General features: G+C 34.7%; 1 protein-coding gene across 1 annotated transcript in view; it reads right to left on the bottom strand.

The window, feature by feature from the left end:
- The window catches only part of dctn1b (dynactin 1b), a 67,031-nt gene that overhangs the window by 37,119 nt on the left and 4,935 nt on the right, over positions 1-24,977 (bottom strand). Inside the window, exons 2-7 of the mRNA XM_056470972.1 lie at positions 21,764-22,015; positions 21,592-21,670; positions 21,465-21,496; positions 15,615-15,635; positions 6,063-6,080; positions 2,600-2,620 (exon numbers count right to left, since the gene is read on the bottom strand). Of these exons, the coding sequence (XP_056326947.1) occupies positions 2,600-2,620; positions 6,063-6,080; positions 15,615-15,635; positions 21,465-21,496; positions 21,592-21,670; positions 21,764-22,015 (423 nt within the window). The remainder of the gene's footprint in view (positions 1-2,599; positions 2,621-6,062; positions 6,081-15,614; positions 15,636-21,464; positions 21,497-21,591; positions 21,671-21,763; positions 22,016-24,977) is intronic.

Genomic DNA, 24,977 nt, shown 5'->3' on the forward strand with positions numbered 1-24,977 from the left:
AAAACTTTAAAAGCCGACTAAATTATTGACCTTATTCTGTGATGCAGAAGTACGGTCGTTTTTGCGACTGATTTAGTACTTCCGATTCAGCTGGCTATGGGAGAAATGACTACATTGTAAAACCAAAAAGTTAAGGTAACTCAAACCATTTGAGAAAATCTATTGCAACAAACCATTTAAATTCAAAAACTAATCCTAATGAGTTCTGAACTTAATCCATTTGAGTAAACGAAGCAATCTGAGCACAGTAAAACCTAATAAATGAAGAGAACTCAAACCAACTGAGTACTTTAAAACCCAATAAGTTAAGGCAACTCAAACCTATTGCTACAAACCATTTGAGTAAAAAACTAATCTACATGAGTACTGTGAAATTACTCTATTTAAGTTGAAGTAATGAGGTATTTAATTCACTCATTACCTTCAACACCGAGTTCAAAACTCTTTTCAAATGAGAATGAACTTTCAGTAAATTTTGAATTAACTCCACTCATTTCACTTGATAAAGTTGACTGTTGGGATTTACAGTGTAGGAATAATAAGCCACAGAAAACTATCAAACTACTCGCTCTACAAACATGTGTGTTTCATGACTATACATAAATAGTAGAATAATATAATAAGAAAATATCCGTTTGCAACATCAAGGAGAACAATCAACCATTTTTAACGTACGTATAATAATCAATGGAAGTGAATGTGAGCAAAAGTCTCGAACCAAAAAGCTTCTAATGGCTGCGGCTGCTCATACATGAAGAATAAGATCAATAGATACTTTAACTGAAATCTCAGAAGGACTTAATTCAAGCCAGTGGGTCATTAGGAACATTCAATTATTCATTTACGTTTAATCCCTTTATTAATCTGGAGCTGCCAACTTATCCAGCATATGTTTTACTCAGCGGATGCCCTTCCAGCTGCAACCCATCACTGGGAAACATCTATATACACTCATTCACACACATAGACTACGGGCAATTTAGCCAACCCAACTCCCCTGTACCATATGTCTTTGGACTGTGGGAGAAACCGGAGCACCTGGAGGAAACCCAAGTGAACATGGGGAGAACATGCAAACTCCACATAGAAACGCCAACTGACTCAGCCGGTGCTCAAATCAGCAGCTTTCTTGCTGTGAGGCGAACGTGCTACCCACTGCGCCATCGTGCAGCCTGTCATTAGGAAATATGGCTAACAATACAGTTTAGGAATCGTTAATAATTTGAGCAAACATTAATATGCTTGTTAAAGCACAGATAAGATAAAGCCAACATTTTGAAGGTTTGAGAAAAAAAATAGAGCACATTATCTGAATAAGCAAATTATGTAATTAAGCAATCCATTAAGCAAACGGATTACAGCATTTCAAAATGTAATCTATTCTTGGAATCTAGTTTCCTAGATTACATTAGTTAATACCCAAAGCTCCAGGCCAGTATTATGATATCCTTCACAAAATAAATGTGAAGTCTGATAATGTAAACACATGACATATGCAAATATTGCTTGAATGCTTGAATGCAGCAATATCATTGGCGGTTATACTTGTTTATGCGTAAACATTTACTAGTAACTATTACTAGTAACAAATTATTAACATTTGTTGGAAATGCAGAATAGAGATTGTTAAAAAGCAGTGCTCCTCTTATTAGGAGGTTAAAACACTTTGGTGTGAGTCAATATGTTTTGGCGAGAATATGATTGTAAAGATAATAAATTGGCTGAGTGTGTTTTACTATGACAATGTGGTGTGGATTATTGCCAGTAAAGAAAAGCAGAAACTGTGTCAAGTAGTTAAAATTGCTAGAGCACCTGTTGGTAAACCACAAAGACAACTGTATGAAATTAATCAAATAAAAGTTAAACAGAAAGTTTATGTGATTATCAAAGACTGTTCACATCCTTTTGATATTACATTTTAGCTATTGCCATCAAAAAGACCTTTTAGGCAACACCGAGTAAGGAAAAATGTGTATCAAATGTCATTTAAGTCAACTGCTATTAGGATTTTGAATACTAGGATTTGAGTATGAGTAGGGCTGATTGTGTTATATGGCTTTTAATGTAATGATGTATTTGTGTTATTTATTGTTCTTTTTTTAGGTGACATGTAGTGAAGTTATATGTAAATATACAGTGAAGCCAATAACAAATTTCCACAAGGAATAATAAAAAAAGCCAACATTGTGATCAAATTTAACACTACATGTATATATAGTACTGGAGTGTGACTGAAAGGGTATCCACTGTGTAAAGCATATGCTGGAATAGTTGGCGGTTAATTCTGCTGTGACGACCTTTGATAAATTAAAGACTAAGGTAAAGGAAAATTAATTAATGAATTTGCTTATTTTTTTGGGGGGGGGGCTCAAATAGAATTTTTGATTTGGTGTGTCACAGACCACCTGATATTTCAACCATGCATAGTTTATGTTTTGTTCATGTGTTAAAATTCATGTATATTTGAACCTCCTGGTGTTTAATAAAGATGATTTTTTTTAAAGTCATCACATACTACCTGATTGTAAAAACTGTAAACTTTATAAGTTAATTACCAAACGCAAACACAAACAGATGTGACCTGCAGGACTGAGCTCACCTTGGGCCGTCTGGTGGTGGTCTGAAGAGAGAAGACCATCACGGTTCAGTAGAAAGATGAAGAAAGCAGAGACAAGAGAAACAAAACAGAAGAAAACAGACAGTAAAGATTAGAACCCGAAAAAGCCAGACACTTTAACAAGAACTTTATTCTTCACTCCATGAGCCATCCTTTACATATTTACTTCAATATATTAATAAGGTCTGCTCTCTGTCTCATCCTATACATCAAATTCTACATCAAATTGTTCTTTAAGCACAAAAAGAGTCAAACCCTAGCACAATATTTGGATTTGTCTGTTCACAAAGCTACGTGCCTGACACCAAATGGGCCAAACAAGTACTCATGAATATACAAGCATGCAGACACAGATGACCAACACACTGCAGTACAGATCAATGCACGGTTACAACTCGGAAAACAAAATCTGTTGAACAAAGATTTTATGACAACCAAGTACGTATAATCATGACATATTCAGTAATCAGTTTGCCATTTGCTACTCAAAAGTTTGGCGACAGATTTGTTTTGAAAAATGTCTCTTATTCTTAACCAGGCTGCATTTAAAAGTATAGCAAAAATGAAAAACAGTAATATTGTTACATATTATTCAGGGTTTCTGCAGGTTTCATCATGTGAAAAGACTTTTTAAGACATTTTTAAGACAATTATTAACTAAATTTCAGACTTATACAGGACTAAACACTAAGGATTTTTTTCTAATGACCTGTAGAAAAGATTTTTGCTTGCCCAATTAAAATTGTAATTGAATTATTCAAATACATGTTTTAAATAATTTGTCGCAAGCAAACTAGTTATAAACAAATACTTTTTTCAGCATGACTTACGTTTAAAAAACTTTGGATAAATGTTTTTAGATGAATTGTTGGCTGTACTGCTCAGGTAGCTGTACATGGACAAAAAAAATTAAGGTATTTAAAATTATTTACCTACAACAACATATTTCAGTGTATGTAAGACCTTTTAAGGTCTAAAATTTTGTTTGAAATTTAAGACATTTTAAGACTTTTTAAGACCCCACATACATTCTGTTATTACAATAAAAAATCTGTTTTTTTATATTATAAAATTTTGTAAAAAAAAAATAATAATAATAAATAAAACAAAAGTATTGATGGGATGTCAAAAGTGAATTTGCAGCCTTATTACTCCAGTCTTTAGTAACATCATGCTTTAGATGTCTTTTCCTTATGATGATTAGCACCTCAGGAAACATATTTTAATATTTAAAACAGTTTAACATTTTTTTCTTTTATTGTTGTCGAAAATCTGGCAAATTTAAATCTTATTTAACATGATAAATGTGGATACAGTCATGTTTAAATAATTTATTGCATCTTTGTCAAACAAAAGTATTCATTTCAGTATTAAAGTATATCTTACTGATCTCAAAAGTCACACTTATCAGTTGCATTCAACTGCAAAAATCCAAACTGAAATATTATTATATTATTTTTTGAGAAGTCCTCCAACAATTTAGTTTTACAAAATTATTAGAGGACTTCAAAATAAAATAATAATAACATAATAATATTTCAGTTTTTCATTTTCAAACTCTACATGAAGTTTCTTTGTCTTGTTTTGTTTTAGGTGAAATTGTGGAAGTTTAAATTGAATTTTGTAAAGGTTTAGTCCCATCCCTTCAAGTTTAAATATGATTAGGGCCAAACAGAATCTGTGTATGTTTTTTGCTATTTCTGTGCAGAATGCTGAATGATTTTGGGAGTGAAGTAACTAAAGACTTAAAACATAAAATTAAAAAATAACTTTTATTATTATAATGGCCTATAATGCAAATCCAATTAGATCAACTTTTTTGGTAAACACAAGTTTCTCACAATAGTATATCAACTAAAAGACAGAAAATATTACTTTACAAACTTTACTATAAATAAATCAAATAAACATTTGCATATCAGTCAATAAGATTACTGAAATTAATATAAAAACTGAAAATATATATATTTACTGTATGTACATTTACTGATGTAAATAAACAGACTCAATGGTGAAATTTGTACACATTCCACTGTATGATCCACAAAAAAATTCAAAAATATGTTAGCACTTATTTTTAATGATATATCTACAGTATAATGCTAGCGAATGCGAGGGGCAAACATATTTCTTTCATTGATTATTTTGTTTATAAATTATGTTCAGGACTCATTCGATTTAAGAAATACTTCAAAATGCACAACCCTTGCTGACTATAGAGGATGAAAGAGCTCTCAGATTTAATCTAAATATCTTCATTTGTGTTCCAAAGACAATTGAAGGCCTCAGACGTTTGGAACGACATGACGGTGAGTAATTACTAACATAATTTGATGACATAATTGGGTGAACTAACACTTTAATAAGCAGCAAATTAGGAGTTTATTGAGGAAAAAGTAATAACTAATGGTTTATCAATAAGCAAGAACTGTACATTAAAATAAAACGTGACCAAAAAAAATGTATAAGGAGAGCAGTGAATAGCACCCAGCTTACTAAAATCCAAGATATCCATCTAATAAAGTTGAAGTCAGAATTATTAGCCCTCCTGTTAAGTTCTTTAATATTTTTCCCCAAGTTCTGTTTAACGCAGAGAAGATTTTTTCAGCCCATTTCTAAACATAATAGTTTTAATAACTCATTTCTTTTGTTTTTGCCATGATGACAGTACATAATATTTCACTAGATATTTTTCAAGATACTAACTTCTAACTTGCTGCTTATTAACAGGTAGTTGTTAAGTTTACATATAAGGGATCTTAAAGGATTAGTTACCCCAAAAATGAAAATTATGTTATTAATTACAGACCCTCAATGATGGTAGCAAAAGATACATTCTATTTGTGCCTATACTGTAAGATCCACACACAAAAATTTAGGTCAAACATCTGTTTGTTGAGATTAAGTTACATTGCATCTACATGCCAACTTAGATTATAAGTAGACTGTAAGGTTGGGGTTAGGGTTAGTGTAAGTTGACATGTACTTGCAAAGTTTCTTATAGTCAGTTAAATGGAGCAGTATCAACAGATATTAAGCAGACAGTCTACTAATAATAAATGGACCATCAAAATAAAGTGTTACCAGAATTCAAAAACACATTAGCACTTATTTTGAATGATATATCTATAATGCTAGCGAATACGAAGGCAAACATATTTCTTTCATTGATTATTATGATTATAAATTATGTTCAGATTTAAGAAACACTTCAGATGTTGAACATTTTGAAGTTACAACTTTTGACCACAAGAAATAGAACAGAAAAATCTATTAAAATCAACCTTTCACTGAAAAATAAAACTAACAATAAAATCAAGCTATCATCGCAACATGCACCGACATACCAACAGAAGAAAATCTCTAGAATCACACAAACACCCAAGACAAGACAACAGCACTCTGAAATTTGCATGCCATTGAGGTAGTAAACAATCTGTTGTACCTTACGAGTCGTAGGTGCCTGTCTCATCATATTGACGGTTGAAGAGGAAAGACAGGTGCAAACACACACACACACACCAGGTGCAGAAAAAGAGCAGGAAAAAGGATTGAGTCACATTAACAGCAGATCGAGATGAGAGCAGGCCAAGCCCACAGCAAAGCCACAAACACACTCATACAGCAGTTGGCAAGTGCTAGCCAGACAAACACACATTCACACACACACAGAGCGACGATGTTGCAGGTCGTCCCTGCTGCAGCTCAAATGACTGCAGTAATTTGAATCCTTTTGCTCCAACAAGAAGGAAAGCGAGCTCCTTTTCTAAGCATTTCTCTGACTGTAATGCCGTCTTTCTCTGTCTGTATCCATCTCTCCTGCTTGTCTTTCCACTCGCAAGCTCTCAGTGCCGCTCGGCTGTGCCAACGACTGCCTAGCAAGTGCATTACATCACTACGCAATACCACCCTCCCTCCAGACACAGATAGAGAGAGAGAGAGAGAGAGAGAGAGAGAGAGAGCGAGAGAGAGAGAGACAGCTGTAACAAAAGAGGAAGGAGAGACAGAGGGAGGGACTGATGTTAGTCTGACTGGTCTCCTAGCAACACTCCACATTAGTATCCTATAGGCTCTCCAGACAGCAGCAGCAGCAGCAGGTCTGTGTGAAAGTGTAGGCAGACTGTGATGCTGTTGTTGTACCTGCTTTGGTGATTAGTTTTTTATAGATGTATTTCAAGGCACAAGTTCTAGATAACGTCTGGCGGTGGTTTAAAGAAGAGATGTTGGATTGTGCTTTTTGGATTGTGATTTTTAGGTTAAAATTATTAGTCCCCTTAAGCATTTTGTTCAATTAAATACAGAACAAACTTATGTTTAGAAATGTGTTGAAAAAAAATCTCACAGTTAAACAGAAATAAGGGAAAAATATAAACAAATTAAAATGTAACAGGAGGGCTAATTGTTCTGACTTCAACTGTACACTTTAAAAAATATCCGTAATTTAGCAGTTTTCTGTATTTTGGGATTCATATTTTGTTTTTTATTTATTTTTTATGAATTTGTTTTTGCTTTTGAATTGCAATATGGAACCTTGATCTTTCTTCCAACTACTTTTAACCTAAAAAAGTGATTTTTAATAGTTTAAAGTGATATTACAGACTTATTTCTCTGTATTATTTCGTATAGATTATATTATTTCAAACTACTGAAATGTAACACTACTGTAAATCAATGGAAAACACTTGTGAATCACAAAATACAGAAACTGTTAATTAATGGATATTTTTTACAGTCTACACTGAATGCGTATTAGATATATATCTTGGGTTTTAGTAACCTGGGAGTCATTCACTACCCTCCTTTTTAAACATATTTTGGTCACGCTTTATTTTAATATACAGTTCTTTCGGTAAGACTATTTTAATGGGCCCTATTGCACATTTTGTTGACTAAAAGTTGCATTACAACTACATGCCAATTAATTCTAATTTGAGTATTAGTAGACTGTCTGCCTAATATCTGCTGATACTGCTCCTTCAACAGACATTTATCTATAAGAAACTTTGCTAGTACATGTCAACTTACATTAACCCAACATAACAGTCTACTAATAATCTAATGAGAATTAGTTGGCATATAGATGTAACTTAAATTCAACAAAATGCATGAAAGGGACCATCAAAATAAAGTGATACAGTTCTTTCTATTACTAAAACAATAATTATGACTTTTGTCTCAATAAACTCCTAATTTGCTGCTTATTTAAGTGTTATGAAAATTACTAATAATTACTCACCCTCAGGCCCTTCCAAACCTCTGAGACCTTTTTTGTCTTTAGAACACAAATTAAGGTATTTAGATTAAATCTGAGTGCTCTCTCATCCTCTAAAGACAGCAGGGGTCCCGGCTCGTTCAAAGTCCAGAAAAATACCAAAAGGCATATGGACTCAGATAAAAGTAAAAAAAAACTCAGACCTAAAATATCTTAATTTCTGTTCTGAGAACAAACAAAGGCTTCAGGGGGTTGGAATGACACGAGGGTTAGTGATTAATAACAATTTTTGTTTTTCCATTTTTGGATCAACTAACACTTATTATTAGTTATTACGGTTATTACAGTTATTAAGGTAGTAATTGGGTTTAGGTGTTAGATTAGGGATGTAGGATAAGATCATCCAGAATATATTTACTTAATATGCAGAATATGTTACTTTATAAGTACTAATGGACCCTTTTCACAAGAGGGTTATAACACATTTAACGGACATCAGCAACTCAAATCCTATAAAAGGTTTTAATATAATTTTTTTTAAAAACCTATACATTTATGAAGCTATACTTTGCATTATATAATCTTTGCATTAAATTCCAAAGAAATGTATTGCGCTTGCGTGAGGTGTTCGTAATGCACTGTAAAAAATGCAAGGTTCAACACAAACAATTTGTGTTGGGATAACATGAAAAAAATTTAAGTTATTTTATTAGTTTTTTACAAAGTTAAGTGGACTGAACATAAAACAATTAAGGGTCCATTAACAGACAATATCTTAATAATAGGCAGATAATAAGCCACTAGTAAATAGTGAGCATTGTTACTTGCAGCAGGCTAATGTTTGCCTTTTTTTTGTTACACTTTGGTTTGATTCTTGCTATAAACAAACAATATTTTCTGAGATATAAACCATTGTTACACTAAATGACATTTTAGAGAGATCATGCTAAAAAAATATGAATAATTAAGACATTTTTTTGTGAGAAAACAGGATTATTTTTGGCCAAATTAGACAGGACACACTGAACTGTACAGAAAAAAAAACATTGTATGATCTGAAAATGCATTTCTGCGGTTTGTGAGAGCGATGGTGTCATTATTTGAGGATCCATTACAGAAGAGTGTGCAGAGATGGAGACAGCTTGATGTATCACATTACAGCTCTGCAGGGGAGAAAAGTGATGTGTAGTAGAAAACACAGAGAGAGAGAACAAGAGAGGGGGATGAACGAAACTGAAAAATAAACAAGATTTACTCTACATTTTGCGTACTAGACTCCATTTATCATTTCATATATCTATGGCCTGCATTTGTCAGGTCTCATCAGTTTTGAGGTGATTCTCATTAGAACTAATTATGCACGACTCGCTGGAATCCTTCATTCTGATTGGTCAATCACGACATTCCAATGTGTGCTATTCGCAGATAACAACTGCTGACACTAAGCTTCACGTTTAATTAAAAAGAGAGTAATTTATTGTTGCTCAGACCAAAGTTTTGAATCTAATTGTTTAATTTTGTGGAAAGTAACCATTTAAAAAGTGGGATAATGTACATCTAGCCAGTTGTTTTCACAAAATAAAGCCCTTTAATCTATTACAACAGCCCTTCACTTCACATTGGACACCTGTCAGGGTTTATTCTGCAAGTACAACCGGCTGGATGTACTTTATCCCTTACTTAACGATTACTAACATTCCACATTTCCTGTAATGATTTAACTGTGGCAAAGTTTAGAATGTGCTTTCTATATGCAAATAGAATTCTTTTTCCTTTTTATTTACTGTACATGCTATATTTTTCATAGAGTCTGTATTTATATGAAACTTGCAAAATCTTTTAAAATAGCATGAACATTTTTTCAAATACTATGCTATTTTAAAAATAACTCTGCTTTTTAAAAACAAAGTTATTGTTTAGAACAAAATATAATGTTAACAAGTGCAAATGCTAAGAATTCACTGCATGATAAAACATTAGAATAGCCTTCAAAGTTTTAAGCTTTAAAAGCAAAAATATCCCAAAGATTTGGTTGTTATGATTTAAAAAAATTATCTCCTTAATATTTTAAACAAAACTATAAATGTGATAATGTTTTTAAACATACAAACAATATTTTAAACATTTAGGGCATGTTTCACTAACAGGGCTAGTTCACTTAGGACATTTAATTGTTATTTTATCTATATACTGTTGTATATTTTTTATATATATTATTATATTTTTTATTTGTGTTATAAAAATATTTGTGGTGTCCATATCCTGAGACAAAAATCAAAGGCACTGGCATATACAGTCACTGGCCATTTTATTAGGTACACCTTACTAGTGTAGTTTTCTGCTGCTGTAGCCCATCCACTTTAAGGTTGGACGTGTTGTGCATTCAGAGACGCTTTTCTGCATGCCTTCGTTGTAACAATTGGTTACTGTTGCCTTTCTATCAGCTCAAACTAGTCTGGTCATTCACCTCTGACATCAACAAGTCATTTGCACCCACAGAACGCAACGCTTTCTAAAGGAAAGGGGGGGGGGGGGTGGAAATGCTAAGTGGAAAACTTCCACTATGGGGATTTCATTAGAATTCAATCATCTGAAGAGTAATAAAATGGTCCAATGAAATGCCAATAAGTTGGCAGCATCAGCGTGCACAGCTGGCATCAATTACAATTAGTGGTGTATAATGACACCGCTCGAGCCACACCAAGGCATCCTTTGCTAGCTGAAAAAGCTTTTTATGGCTAACAGCTAAGGGGCAATCATTGTGGAGAAGGAACATAGTATTTCCATTCCCCCTTCTGGGAACGAGGGTTTCTTTAGTAAGCGTTGCGTTCCCCATCGGGAGGGGAACTTCAATGTTATGTGGAAAACTTCCACTATGGGGAAATCTATGGAAAACACCACAACGATTGAACCTTACTATGTCGCTGGTGAGAGGTTTGCCAGGCTGCAGCATGAGCGCACCTGCACCACCAAAGGGATAGCCTTCCAACGTGCCCCCTGGCCCTAACTAATCTGACTTACTTGAGAAACTTTATTGGTTTAGATATATTTTTCAGAAAGTCGTAAAAAACACCTAGTTAATTCTAGGGATTTAAGATACGACAGTACGTTGGGAAAGCCTGAAGTCTCAATAGGCAGGACGCTGCGGAGGGCACCTGCTGCCCAGTAGGGGAGACCTGGTGACAAGAAGGCATATGGGCAAGAGAAGGGGGAGTACACATATGAGAAGATGGTAAGCAGAAAGGGAAGACACGAGCCCGCCTAAGAGGGGGGGACTATACCATGGCTGAGTGAAGCGTATGGGATCGCCAGTGGGGATCGCACATAGCAGGCATCTATACCCAGAACGCGGGCTGACCAAGAGGGCATGTCAAGAACGTAATGGGCCAGGCACATGAGTCCTCCGCTGAATCAGATGCTGGGGGCCTCCGAGGAACTCTGTAGGGTTCGCCAAATGGGGAACTCAACTAAACAGAATACAGAAAGCACACGTATCTCTGTGTTAGAGAGAAAGGTGCGACAAGCATGTTACAACATCAGACCGAATTTCCTCATTCACCGGAGTTCACCAGCACACCTGAGAAAATCAGCTTCACTCGATTATAAAATCTCGCAAATGTATTAGGTGTCACCCAGCCCGCAGCTCTACATTGTCTATTAGAGAGGCACAGCGTGCTAACGCCCAAAAGGATGCGCGCTCTCACTCTTGGGGGACACGGCTTGCACTGGCTCTGAAAAGCGAGGGAGATGGCATCCACTGTTCAGTGGGCCAACCTGTTTGGATACGGCACTTCCCTTCTGCCGACCACCATAACAGACAAAGTGCTGCTCAGAGGATCTAAGCTCTAAGTATGGTCCACATAATAAAAGCACGAACAGGACTTCAGCAATAAAAAGGGCTGGGTCTGCCTCCTCCATGGGCAGAGCTTGCAGGCTCACTACGTAGTCTAAAACGAACGCTGTAGGAACCTAGGGCACCTAGGTGGGCCGGGGTCTCAGGAAAAACGTGAGAGTGGGCCGGCCCAAATAGCTGGCATATTTCGCCGACCGAAAATGCCTTCAGATACCTGACCCATTTGACCGATGTCAACGCAACCAGCAGAGCTGGCTACCTGTAATGGGACACAGCAATTCCGCTGAGCATGACTCCAGAGGAGCAGACGGCAGCGTGCTGAGATATGTGGTGAGAATGGTCAGGGAAAGAGAAAATATCCAGTGAGTGGCAGTTCCCCATCGGCAGGGGAACGTCAATGCTATGTGGAAAACTTCCACTATGGGGATTTCGTCAGGATCCAATCATCTAAAAGAGTAATAAAACGGACCAGTGAAATGCCAATGACTTGGCAGCGTCAGCGGCATCAATTACAATCAGTGTTGTATAATTTCATCCTATTTTCTCTTTCTCTGACCATTTTCTATAAACCCTAGAGATGGTTGTGCGAGAAAATCCCAGTAGATCAGCAGTTTCAGAAATACTCAGACCAGCCTGTCTGGCACCAACAACCGTGCCATGCTCAAAGTAGGGTTGGGTCGATAGACGATGCCATCATCGATAAACATGACGATGCTGAGCCGCTATTGTGATCCTCCGCCCCACCCCCGTCGCAAAATAGCATTTTAGAACGAAAACGATCTACGTCCACACTGGCGTTTCACCTAGCATTTCTAAAAAGCCCTGCTTCCACACTATATCGCTGAAAACGCACATCACGTGACCACACACACACACACGCACACACACATCTCACTATAGTTGCATCTCACTATAGTTGTTAAACGTGATATTTAATTAATCTTGTCTCCATCTAGTGACTCTTCTGTCTTTTGAATTTTTACAGGTAATGTGTCACAGCGTCAGTACAGCACAGTACAGCACAGTCCCTAACACAGCACAGCGTAGGCTACAGATAATTAATTTGTTATGATTTAATTACACAGTTTCACATTAGACATTGTACAATGCCAAATTGGTCGACATCGCCCAACCCTAGTTCAAAGCCACTTAAATCACCTTTCTTCTCCATTCTGATGCTCAGTTTAAACTGCAGCAGATCGTCTTGACCATGTCTACATGCCTAAATGCATTAAGTTGCTGCCATGTGATTGGCTGATTAGAAATCTAGCATTAACGAGCGGTTGGACAGGTGTACCTAATAAAATGGCCAGGGAGTTTATTTTAAGATTAGTCAGTGCAAGTTTCTTCCTAAACTGGCCATTCTAAATTATTTGCTTTGATGACTAATTTAATGAATCGCTCAATTAAGACCACCTACTTAATTTTTACCACCTACTGTCAGTTTTATTATCTGACTTATTATACCTGCACAAAATCATCAAAATCGTGTTGATCATAGAAAAAAATGAAATAAATATGAGAAAAACATTGAGATATGATTTTTGTTGTTGTTGTTATTATTGCACACTCCTAACTCCCTGATGATACATGCTTTACTCATTTTGTCTGTCAATATTATTTTCTCCATAATTTGGAATTACAGTATACAGACACTATTTCCACAAAGATCCACCAAAATGACCACGTTCACTGATAATCATAAGTAAAGATTAAAGTAAAAAAATTAAGCCAAAGAAACCCTAAACTGACCAATGTTTATAGTACAATTCAAAATGAGTGAAGGTTTGAAGCCAGGCAAACACAGGCCCTCCATTTGTACGTTAACCCTCATAGAAAAAGCTTCAAAACAATCCATACTGACAGGCTGAACTAGAAAACCTCTTAAATACCATTTCCTCAAGCGCTGACATTTAGAAGAAAACGCAGGGATGCACAAGCTGAGCTTTCAAGTCCAATATTTCAGTGGCGATCTAATGACAAGACAGCTAATGCCAAGCCGGAGGGAAGGAAGCACTTACTAAAATATCTCTCTCAGTCTTTCATCACACACAAACCTGAACACAACAGTAACAGTAAACATGCTCCTGCATGCACTTTCAACTAAACCTTATGGAAAAGGGCAGAATCTTTTAACATATTTTTTACATTTTATGTTATGACATTTATTTACTTAAATCTTTTAAACCTTAAATAGTCCACAGAAAACACTAACATTAATATTACATATTTATAATCAAAAAAGTATGAATATTATTATTTAAGTTTAACAGTAAGTAACAACCCCAAATCAGAAAAAGTCAGGACAGTATGGAAAACGCAAATAAAAAAAGAAATTAGTGATTTCCAAATTTACTTTGACTTGTATTTCATTGCAGACAACATGAACACAAAATATTTCATTTCATTTGTAAATATACAGCATTTCCTGTCATTCATACCAGCAATTTAGGGCTAGTAATCGAGTAATATGACTAAATAATGATGTGATTTGAAACAGGTGTTGTCATCAGGTGATTGTAATTAAGATATGGTACAAAAGCAGCACCCAAGAAAGGTCTAGTCCTTTAGGAGCAAAGAAAGGCCGGATACAAAAGAAAGCCCTATGTTAACAATGTCCAGAAGCAACGTCGACTTCTATGGGCTTGGAGGCATCTTGGATGGACCATCACACAGTGGAAAAATGTACTGTGGTCAGATGAATCAGTATTATAAGGTATTTTTTGGGGAGAAATGGACTACGTGTGCTCTGGACCAAAGAAGAAAAATATCCAAACTATTACCAGCAACAAATCCAGGGTCTGTCATTGTAGTCATGTCATGTCAGTGCCCTTGGCACTAAGTTATCTTGCACTTCTGCAATGGCACCAATAATGCTGAAAAGATTTTGGAGCACAACATGCTGCCTTCTTTTCCAGGGATGCCCATGCATATTTCAACAAGACAATGCAAAACCAAATTCTGCACACATTACAAAGTCCTGACTGCAGACGAAGAGGATACAAGTATTTGACTGGCCAGTCTGCAGTCCCGACCTGTTTCCAATAGAGAATGTGTGGCGCATTTTGAAGAACAAAATATGCCAATGAATACCCCATACTGTTGCCTACCTTAAGACTTGTTTGAATAAAAAATTGGACAAAATTACACCTGAAACACTTCATCACTTGGTGTCTTTAGTCCCTAAACATCTTTTAAGTGGTGTGAAAAGAAATGGCAACATTAAAAGTGGTAAATGCTTTACTGTTCCAACTTGTCTTGTAATGTGTTGCAAGAACCAAAACTGGAATATGTGTTTATAAAAAAATCAAATCAAATCATGAGGAACATGTTAAGTAATGTTTGTATTGTCTGCAATGAAATACAAGTCAAAATAAATTTAGAAATCACTTCTTTCTTTTTTATTTGCGTATTTCCATACTGTCCCAACTTCTGATTTGGGGTTGTAAGTACAATTTTTTTAAATGAGGTAAAAATTAAAGCTGTATTACACTTTACCATGAAAACCCCTATTTAATATTTGAGCCATCTGTAGCAATTTAATGTACATTTTATGACCGTTATAATGAATCTACATATGCATGCTTCACACAGACAACCTATAAAATAAAAAGTGAATTAAATTATTAACAAGAAACTTAAAATCTTGTTTTTCCCACATTCTACAGCAATAAACACAGCAGGCTAATCCCTAACATCCATTTAAAAGCAGTCATTCATCAAAGAACACTGCCATCCAGCCGGCGAAGCACTAGCACGCATGAATAAATGTACATAAAATTAACAGCAACAATATACTGCAGACGCAAACACTTCTGATGAACACACACATACACACACACAGGTAAAGTGCGGTTTGTGTGACGCCATGCAACAGAGCGGCTCAATGCTGCCACTGCTATGGAAACAGAGGTTAGAGAAACATGCGGCACCTTTTTGGGTTTGGTTCCTCGCTGCACACACAGATGGAGGAGGAAGAGGGAGGGATTAGTGTTTGATCAGCCTGTGTGTTTGTAATGAGCATCAAAATCTCTCACATACAAACACATCAAGACTCACATCTAAACTGGAAAGTCATGGACAGAGGCCTTATAAAATGTCTGTGACACTTTGGGTTCATGCATGTTTGTGTTAGTGAGTGCATGTTTAGGACCCCTTGTGAAAAGAAGTACACTAGATCATAGTTTTAAAAAGAGTACTTTTCATAGAAACATCTCATATACTAAAGAGTTTACTCACCCTTCACTTGTATTAAACCTGTTTTGGGTTTGTTTCTTCCATTGTACACAAAAGAAGATATTTGAAAGAATGTTGGAAACTGGTAACTATCCCAACTAGCAAAATTCATGTGGCTCAAATCCGGCCCACACCAGGCACTTGGGCGGTCCGCTCCTGTTTGCCAGATCTGGGCCACAATTAAGCCATAGCAATACCACATATCAGCCAGAATTCAACCAAATGAACCAGAACTGACCCTATTCTGGGCCACAGTTTGCTTTTATTCTGGCCCAGTTCTGTCCCACACAATACACTTACATCCGGACCACACTGAATGGAGTGAAAAAATCATAAAAAACAAAACTGTCACATTCTGATTAACTGGTGCCAGATATGAAAAAGAAAAATGGGATCTTCTGTGGTAGTAGAAGCTACTGTAGGCCTTTGCCTTTTAAAGGCACAAGACTGCTGTTTGCTAGCGCAGCTGCTCAAGCAAGTTTAGTTTTTTGATGATGGACGAATGGTCGTTACTTAGTTCTATCTCATTTATTACATAAAAAAATCATTGTACCTCTTTTGTGCAGTTTATTTATAAACTAATTTCGAGAGGATCACATGCTTATGGTTGATCACGGCTGGTCACTAATCAGCTTCACATTTTGCGCCAATCAGATGAATACTAACTCACTATAAATAACCAGAGTTTTTTCACTACAGTCATCTTCGTCTTGAAGAATCTCCTCACCCTTCTCCCGATAGGGTGGCATGGTGGCCCAGTGGTTAGCACTGTAAGAACACCACTGGTTCGAGCCCTTACCCTGCCAGTCAGCATTTCAGTGCGGAGTTTGCATGTTCTTCCCAAGCTCACGTGGGTTTTCCCCGGGTTACTCAGTTACCTTCCACCGTTCAAAGGCATACAATATAATAAATTGACTAATCCAAAGTGGCATCATAAGTCAAACTCTTAGCCAGTTTTATCTCTTAGCTATTTCTAACACGTTTTACCTAAGCTCAAACTCCCCTCTCGCCCTTCAAATGGGAGGGAGCCCCAGGCTTGAGGATATTCTGAGCTCAGGGTTCTCTCCCGGGACAACATGCCAAACACGCTTTATTATCAATCATCAGCTGAGTTTATCACAAAATTTGTTAAAACAAAATCACATCATTTTTTGAAAGGCATGCTATAATTTAGTAAATGATTTTCCAGTGTAGCTCATTAGAATTTTTATAGCAGATCAAATGTTTATCCTACTCATTTGTGAAAAACAGGTGGTTGAAACGTAGCTAATGGTTACTGGATTCCAACATTCTACAGTATATCTGATTTTGTGTTCAACAGAACAAAGCAAATAAAACATCAAACTGCTTTGGAACAAGTCTTTAAGAAAATAGTGTTTCTAAGTGGTCTTTCGTTTCATTTCATTAATATTACAGTATATTACATGAAAGCACTGTATATTAAAAATATAACCATTTAATTTTTTTAAGTACTCTGCGGGTGACACATTCAATTAAGCACACTTCCTTTTCACAAGAGGGATAGACAAAATGTGTGTTCATGCAGTATATAATATGTGCCTTTTGGTTTGGAGGAACTGCAAAGACATGCTTGTTAAATTCATGTAATAGGTGGAATCAGAAGGAAATCGTGGTTCACTTTGGTGATACAAAGAAAGGATGAGCCGTGTGTCATTGCAGGAGAGTGTTACTATATCTCCCTCTACTGGAAAGGAGAGGTAATATAAAATACTTTCACCTGAAGTAGTGTCAGCCTCAAAATGCATATACTGTATGTGTGTATTGCATATTACAAACAAAACTAGCAGAAACAGTGAGCTCCTATCTGACTGGCTCTAATCAGAGATGACGAAAGAGCACCTATGGTCTTATAGAGTGAGAAATCTACATAATAAAAAACCCTTTAACAATGTGTTCTTTTTCCATGTGAATGAACTTTCGAGAAGGAAATAATATTTTTAAGTGCCAAAGATTTCTAGATTTCAAAGATTTCTTTTCTTTCTCAAAGCATTTATTTAATTAGAGCCATTTAGTAGAAAGTAAACTGCAAAGAACTGAATATTGAGCTTTGTTCAAAATTATGACTGAAACACAGTATGCATTCTTCACTTTTCAACATTTCTAGCATAGATTTTTTTTTTACATTCATTTCTTTGCTGTTTCTGGTGCAGACAGTGACAAACCACACCATTAAGGCCCATTCACACAAAGAGCAGTAAATATAACAATAACCTTTTTTTGCATCCACACGTCTAAGCATGGGGACAACATTATTTACATTATACAGTGGATACCACTTTAAAGTTGAGAAGGTTAATCAAGATTAAAAAGCAGTGGTTTAAACTTTTATATAACCAGAGAATTGAATGTTCAATTGTTTTGTAAAACACTTTCCATAAACACAGAATATTTATATGATCAGAGAATTGAATGTTCAAATAACATTTCAAAAATCATAATCATATAAAATGCTAAGAAAATGTTTATATAACCATATACAGCAGGGAAAAGAAGTATTGAACATGTCATGTTATGTCATGTTTTTTCTGCGAATAATATTTTTAATGGCCCGTTTCCACTGAGTAATACGATACGGTATACAGTTCAGTTTGGTACGCTTTTATAGTCGTTTCCAGAGTGAAAGTGTACCCAAAAGAGTACCATACTGTACCAAATCATTATATTAATTAAAGATCATGTTTTATTAAGACATTTTCCATATTTTCTACAGTAAATGTATCAAAATACATTTTTTATATAGTATGCATTGCTTAATTGCTTAATTTCAATTATTGTCTGTTTTCTCATTATTTAGATTTTTTTTAGCCCTCAAGTTCCAGATTTTCACACATCTTGATCATATATTGTAACATATCCATCAAATATTCAATCCTAACAAACCACACATCAATAGAAAGTCTTTCCTTTCAGACGATGAATAAATTGACCCATATGCAGCAGGGAAGATAAGTATTGAACACATCGTCGTGTTTTTTTCCTGGGAATAATATTTCTAAAGGAGCTGTTGACAAGGAATTGAACCAGATTTTGGTAAAAACCCAAACAAAACAAACAAACAAAATCTGAAAAATGAGTTATGTGTAATAACAATGGAATGACACAAGGTACTGAACTACTGAAACGTATTTAATACTTTATATAAAAGGCTTCTTTTGGTGACAGCAGCTTAAAGACGCCTCTCATAAGGAAAATGAGGTCACATGACTTTCTCAGGTGTGAGTTTTTAAACAGAGTGTGAAAATCTTGATGGTTCTGTGGGTCTTGTCTATCAAATCTGAGCTTGATTTTCTTTCTCTGAAAGCATTTGAAAGTTTCCTTGGCTCTTTTGGATCATTGTCTTGCTGAAATGTCCACCCTGGTTTCATCTTCATCATCCTGCTAATGTAAATGTTGGACTGAAGCAGCTAATATTAATTTATAATGAGGAAGGGCAGAGGGCTGCTGAGAAACTACTAAGAGATTTCAGCTGCTGTCTGGGCTTTTACTGCCTTTCTACACCTCCCTTTCTTCATGTGTTCAATACTTTTCCCCTGAGTCATTTCATTTTATTAAACATAACTTCATTTGTTAACTAATTAAATTTGCATATATGGATTTTTTTTGTTGTTACCAACATCCAGGGAAAACTTCAAGTCAATGGTACCTTTAGAAATATGTTTTTTGAGAAAAATGGTGACGTGTTCAATATTTAATTTCCCCGCTATAGTTAAATATTTTAATAACAGTGTGATGAATGTGTTTTCATAATAATAGAAGATGATTAAAGTTTCTATGTTTCTATAACCAGAGAAATTAGCGTTCTAATAATATTTCGAGGAATGTTTTCAGAATGACAGAAAAACTTTAAGAAAAATTTAAAAAACTTTAAGAAATTCATCATCTTAGAATTATAATATTCTATCTGACATTTTTGTCTAAATTGAGTTATTGACATATTCTTATTAAATGACAACTTATTTACATTATGTGATCTTTTTCATAAGTTGTTTTTTTTTAAGACTTTTTATAAAAGTAAAAAAAAAAGTTTTATCTATAAAGTTGAACTCTAGCTTGGTTCTATAAGATTCTTTCTGTGACTAATCGGGATCAGCTTTCTTTGTCATTTCACCGGATTGCTCCATACTATGACAGCCGGAAAGACCAGAAAGAAACACAAAATCAGAGTCGACTAAATAATGCTGCAACCACACAAAATTGAGAAGAAACCTGAAACTGAAAAGATGTGTGTAAATGTGATGATTTACAATCGTTTAAATTAAATGTTGAATTTGACATTGTTGAAAAAGAAACAGAAACTAGGAAAATGTAATATATTTAATGTGAAATATTTTTACTTTTGTATATACTGTATAGTCACTGAAACATTTTTTAGTGTTTATTAAACTCATTTGTTCATTGTCTGTTTTCTTTTAAAGTCTTTAAGTTTGATATTAAGCCTTGAAGGGTAAAAACTTAATTTAATTCATGGAGCATATAAGTCAATAAATATAATTCATATAAATTTTATATAATTCATATTAATTATATAAAATTAATAGCTGCATATTTAGCAAAGCCTTGTATGCTTAATTTGAACAAGAAAAAAATATTTATCTTAAAACATTACATAAATGTTATAAAAAGCAAAAATTTTACTTTTTCAAACATCAAAATATTGTTACAACACCAATTTTATTTTTTAAATTAAATTAATAAGCAGACTGATTGTATTTCTTGAAAAGTAATGCTTCAATTAATGTTCTGCCAGACAGACCCTTATAATTCCAAGCAGAAAATGACTTTTCAGAATTAGAAGGTTCTATCTGCATTTACCCTGTTTGTTTTACCCCAATTTGCAAATTGAAGAGAATTTTGATAATTTACATGAAGAGTATATTTAGGGTCTCTGTCATGTTAATGCATAAAAGAGAACTGTTACACACATATTGTTTGCTATATGGAATGCAAAAACTTTAAAGCTCAAAATCTCAGAATCATTTAGAACGCAGATAGAACCTTATAATTTCAAGTTGACGAAATGTTTATATAATCAGAGAATTGAACATTCTAATTCTAATATAATTCTAATAATTCCAATAATAAAAAACTGATTTTATAAGTTACATGTCTTTTTATCAAATCTGTTAAGAAGCAAACTTATTTAACCATCATCGAATAATGATTTAGGGGAAATTTTGATAACAAATCAAATATGTTAAAACAAGATTTGATAAACTGGACCTAATTCAGTTATTCATCAGTAGACTTCCAGTAACTGTTATTATTATAGTTCTTGTCCTTTGTGTGAACAAGGCATTATTGTGTGCATCAACAATTGCAGATAAACTTGACATTTCAAAAATCTAAACGTAACCGGTGGCTCAGGTCAAACAGATCTTTCTTGTCTGCAAAATTCTCACTTCGTATGACTAATCACTTTTCATTGGCGTTTGTTTGGGAAAACATGATGTGAATGTACACAATTACACAGAAACATAATTGTTAAGAACATATTCGTCATTGTTTAGGTCCCTTTCCTCACTCACCACTTTGTTTGACTTTAGGCCTTCAATTATCTCTGAGAAGGAAAGATAAAAAGAGTTCATTACAATTTTACGTGGAGGTATGGGTGCATGCAGACGCTGCAGTCTGTGCCTGAAACTGCTCTCCTACCTCGCTTCAGCATTTTGGAGGTGAGGGCTTCAGGCGTTTCAGGAGATGTCGTATCAGCCCCGTCATCTACTAACTGAATCTGCAAGAGTTCACAGAAGTTTCTAAGAACCCAAAGTAAAAATCTCCTATTTTTTACCTGTCAGTGTTTATATATAAGCAGCAAGTACAGTACCTGTGATTGGCGTACAAATATCCCATGGTTCTCCTGACAGAGGAAATATCGTTTGCCCTGCACAGTACCATCGTTCTTGCCTTTGGGTTCATCCAGAATGACTCCAACCCATTTTCCAGAAGCGAAGAGGGTGTTTCCAATGTAAGCCACGGTGCCTCTGTGACCTTTACCGATGACTTCAACCAGAGAGCCCACCTTTACAGGACGCCCACCTCCATCTGAACTCATTCTGCTGCTGCCGCTGCTCGTCGTCTGGAAACGGAGAAACAATAAAGCTTAAATATCTATAAAAGGGCCTTTGATTAAATCGAGACACAGTTCACTTGTTTAAATTAAAAATGAATCAGCATTTTGAATGAGTCAGTTGAATGAATGAATGATTCCATCACTTATTTGTTTAACACTGGAACTACCAGAATTACATAACTACTACTACTACTACTACAATGGCCACAGACTGTATCGAATTGAGTTTTTAGTCATATTTACATGCGAAGCTTCTACAGGAATATTAGCAAGTAATCTTTAAATGTCACTACCATAAAAATAGGATCTTTTTTTAACAAAGCCTATAAATGTGTACAAGTTACTAGACCTCCTGCAAAGCTGAGCACTGCAGTGGAAATGTTGTTTTTGATGTCTAAAATAAAAATCTGGTTTTGCTATCAGAAATAATGTTTTTGTTAGCAGAAAGTTGCTAGGCAACAGAGGCACACATTCATTCTATTCAAAGACACCTTTGACATGTCTGACAGTGTGTCTGGTGCTGAAATGCAATCTATTTGAATGTTATGTTAAGTCAAAGTCTATTTTCTTACAATGAAATACATTCAGGAAAATTTTGAGTACTACAGTTATATACGTTTTATTTTAACAGTTGCCTCAGTAGTTCTAGTGTTAAGAATGAATCTATGTTTTGTGAATAACTTGGTTAAAGGTGCAGTAGGTGATTGTCTTAAGAGACATTTTTTGTTGTGTTGGTTGAAAGTCTCTTCACATTCCAATAGTAATGATTAAAGTAAATGATCTAAATGTATTTTTTTATTCTGGGTAAGGCATAAGACTAAAAAATATTTATCCAATTAAATATTGTTGGGCCGATAATTCCCATAATTCTGCTAAGTAGCCCAAACTGTCAGTCAACAAATGTAGATTGTACATTGATCCGCGGTCAGTGGTAAAAACAAATGCTGAATCAAAACTTTTGAAAATCCTGAATCAATATTGCAGTTACTTTTACATGCTGCAGGAAGGACGACACCATGTCTGAAGTATTTCTTTTAGACAGGTAATGTTATGTTTTAAAACTCTTTTAGTCACACAAAGCTAATGTAGATTTTGTTGTTATGAATGGGTTATATGCACAGAAGTGTTGTTCAGCCACTGAAATCTTTAGATGAACGATTGATGTGACTATTTTTAGTTTTATAAGGGACCTTTTATAGCATCGATAATGCAGATTTTTATTTAGTTTAACAACAAAACACAAGTCAATAGCGCTATTCCGCCTAGCCTGCTTTACTGAGGTGAAGTTGTTGTCTTTTTTACGGTATTTATTTTATGGTTTTAATTCCTGCACCCTGCCGGCCAACCACTAAGCATACAGTTGTCGCTTTAGGGCAAAGCACGAGAGAGGGAGACCAGCGATTCTACATGCATGAAATACTGCACATTATGACAAGTTTTGCTTGCTACATAACTGACAACGTGCTAGATATAATACAGGTTTTATTTAAAAATGTAGTATTATAAAGTACTATAAAGTTTTCTAACTGGTGAATGACATGGGGTGGGTCTAGCGGGTCTCTGTCATCTTTAATGCGCGTGTTCGCCATTTCAGAAGTAATAATAAGAAACAATAAGTTTTGTTCATTCATTTCTTCATTTTAGAAGGAATGGATTGAATGGGGAATGAATGAGTTGGGTTAATGATTCAAAAATCCATTAATAAAAAGTGCAAGTTCATTGTTTAATTCTAGCATAAATCACTGCTTTAGAACAAAATGGTTAAATTAATGATTCATTGACTAATAAAAAAGATTCACTATTTTAATCAGAATTAATTAGATTTTTTGTAAACAAATTGGATGAGTAAATGATTCAGTGATTAAAAAATACAGTTGTTTCATTACTGACTGAAGCAGCATTTTTAAACAAATTGGTTGAATAAATGACTCAATCACTTAAAGAAGGCACTAAAAAATATCATATTTAATACCAGGGTTCATACACATTTTTACTACTAAAATTCCATGACTTTTCCAAGACTTTTCCAGAACTTTCAAGTACATTTTCATGATGTAATGTTTCATGTAATGTTTACATATACATGGTAAATAATAAGAAAAACAATGACATTCAAATTTATTACAGCATATCATAAAACAGCCAACAATCTATTTAGTTTAAATTAGTTTTTATATCTCTGTAAAATTGATTTTGATAATGGTTACACAGCACTAATCATGTGAGAGCAAGTTTTTGACCAAGAACACAAAAAGAAGTAAAGACACTAACCTATATTCAAGTTAGGGCTGCACGATATATCGCTTCAGCAACGATAAAGTTTAATCATAATAGAGTAAAAGTTTATCATCTGCATGCATTTTTAAAGAGATAGTTCACCCAAATATTACTTCCTATTTTCATTACACCCTTCACTTGTTTCAAACATTAATGAGATTTCTTTTTTTAAAGGAACACAAAAAGAATATATATATTAACTCCTATAGTATTGAAACAAGTGAAGTGTGAGTAAATAGTGAGTACATTTTAAGTCTATCTTTGAGTAAAGTGTTCCTTCAAGGCCTGTGACTGTGTGAACGTTTCAATATTTCAGAGTTTAAACATCTGGCCACAAGAAAAGTTTTGTAACTTTAATAAAGATTAAATAGTATACAATGAAGACTATGCAGTGTAGATTATTCAATATCTGTACCTGAATTATGAATGCCTGAAAACTATAATTAACTTTTCTCTTTAATATACTTTATTTATCTATGCTTGTAATTTATTTGTTATATATTATTCGAGATCCCCCAATCTATCCAAATAAATCTGTTAAATCATCAGGTGAAATTTTATTCACATTGCAGTATATATATATCACAGAAATACAAAATATCATAATGTTAGATTTTTCCAATATCACGCAGCCCTTATTCAAGTATACAGATATTTGTTAAACTCATTTCCATGACTTTTCCAGAAAATG

The sequence above is a fragment of the Danio aesculapii genome, chromosome 13, assembly GCF_903798145.1.
Source record: "Danio aesculapii chromosome 13, fDanAes4.1, whole genome shotgun sequence".
NCBI classification, from domain to species: domain Eukaryota; kingdom Metazoa; phylum Chordata; class Actinopteri; order Cypriniformes; family Danionidae; genus Danio; species Danio aesculapii.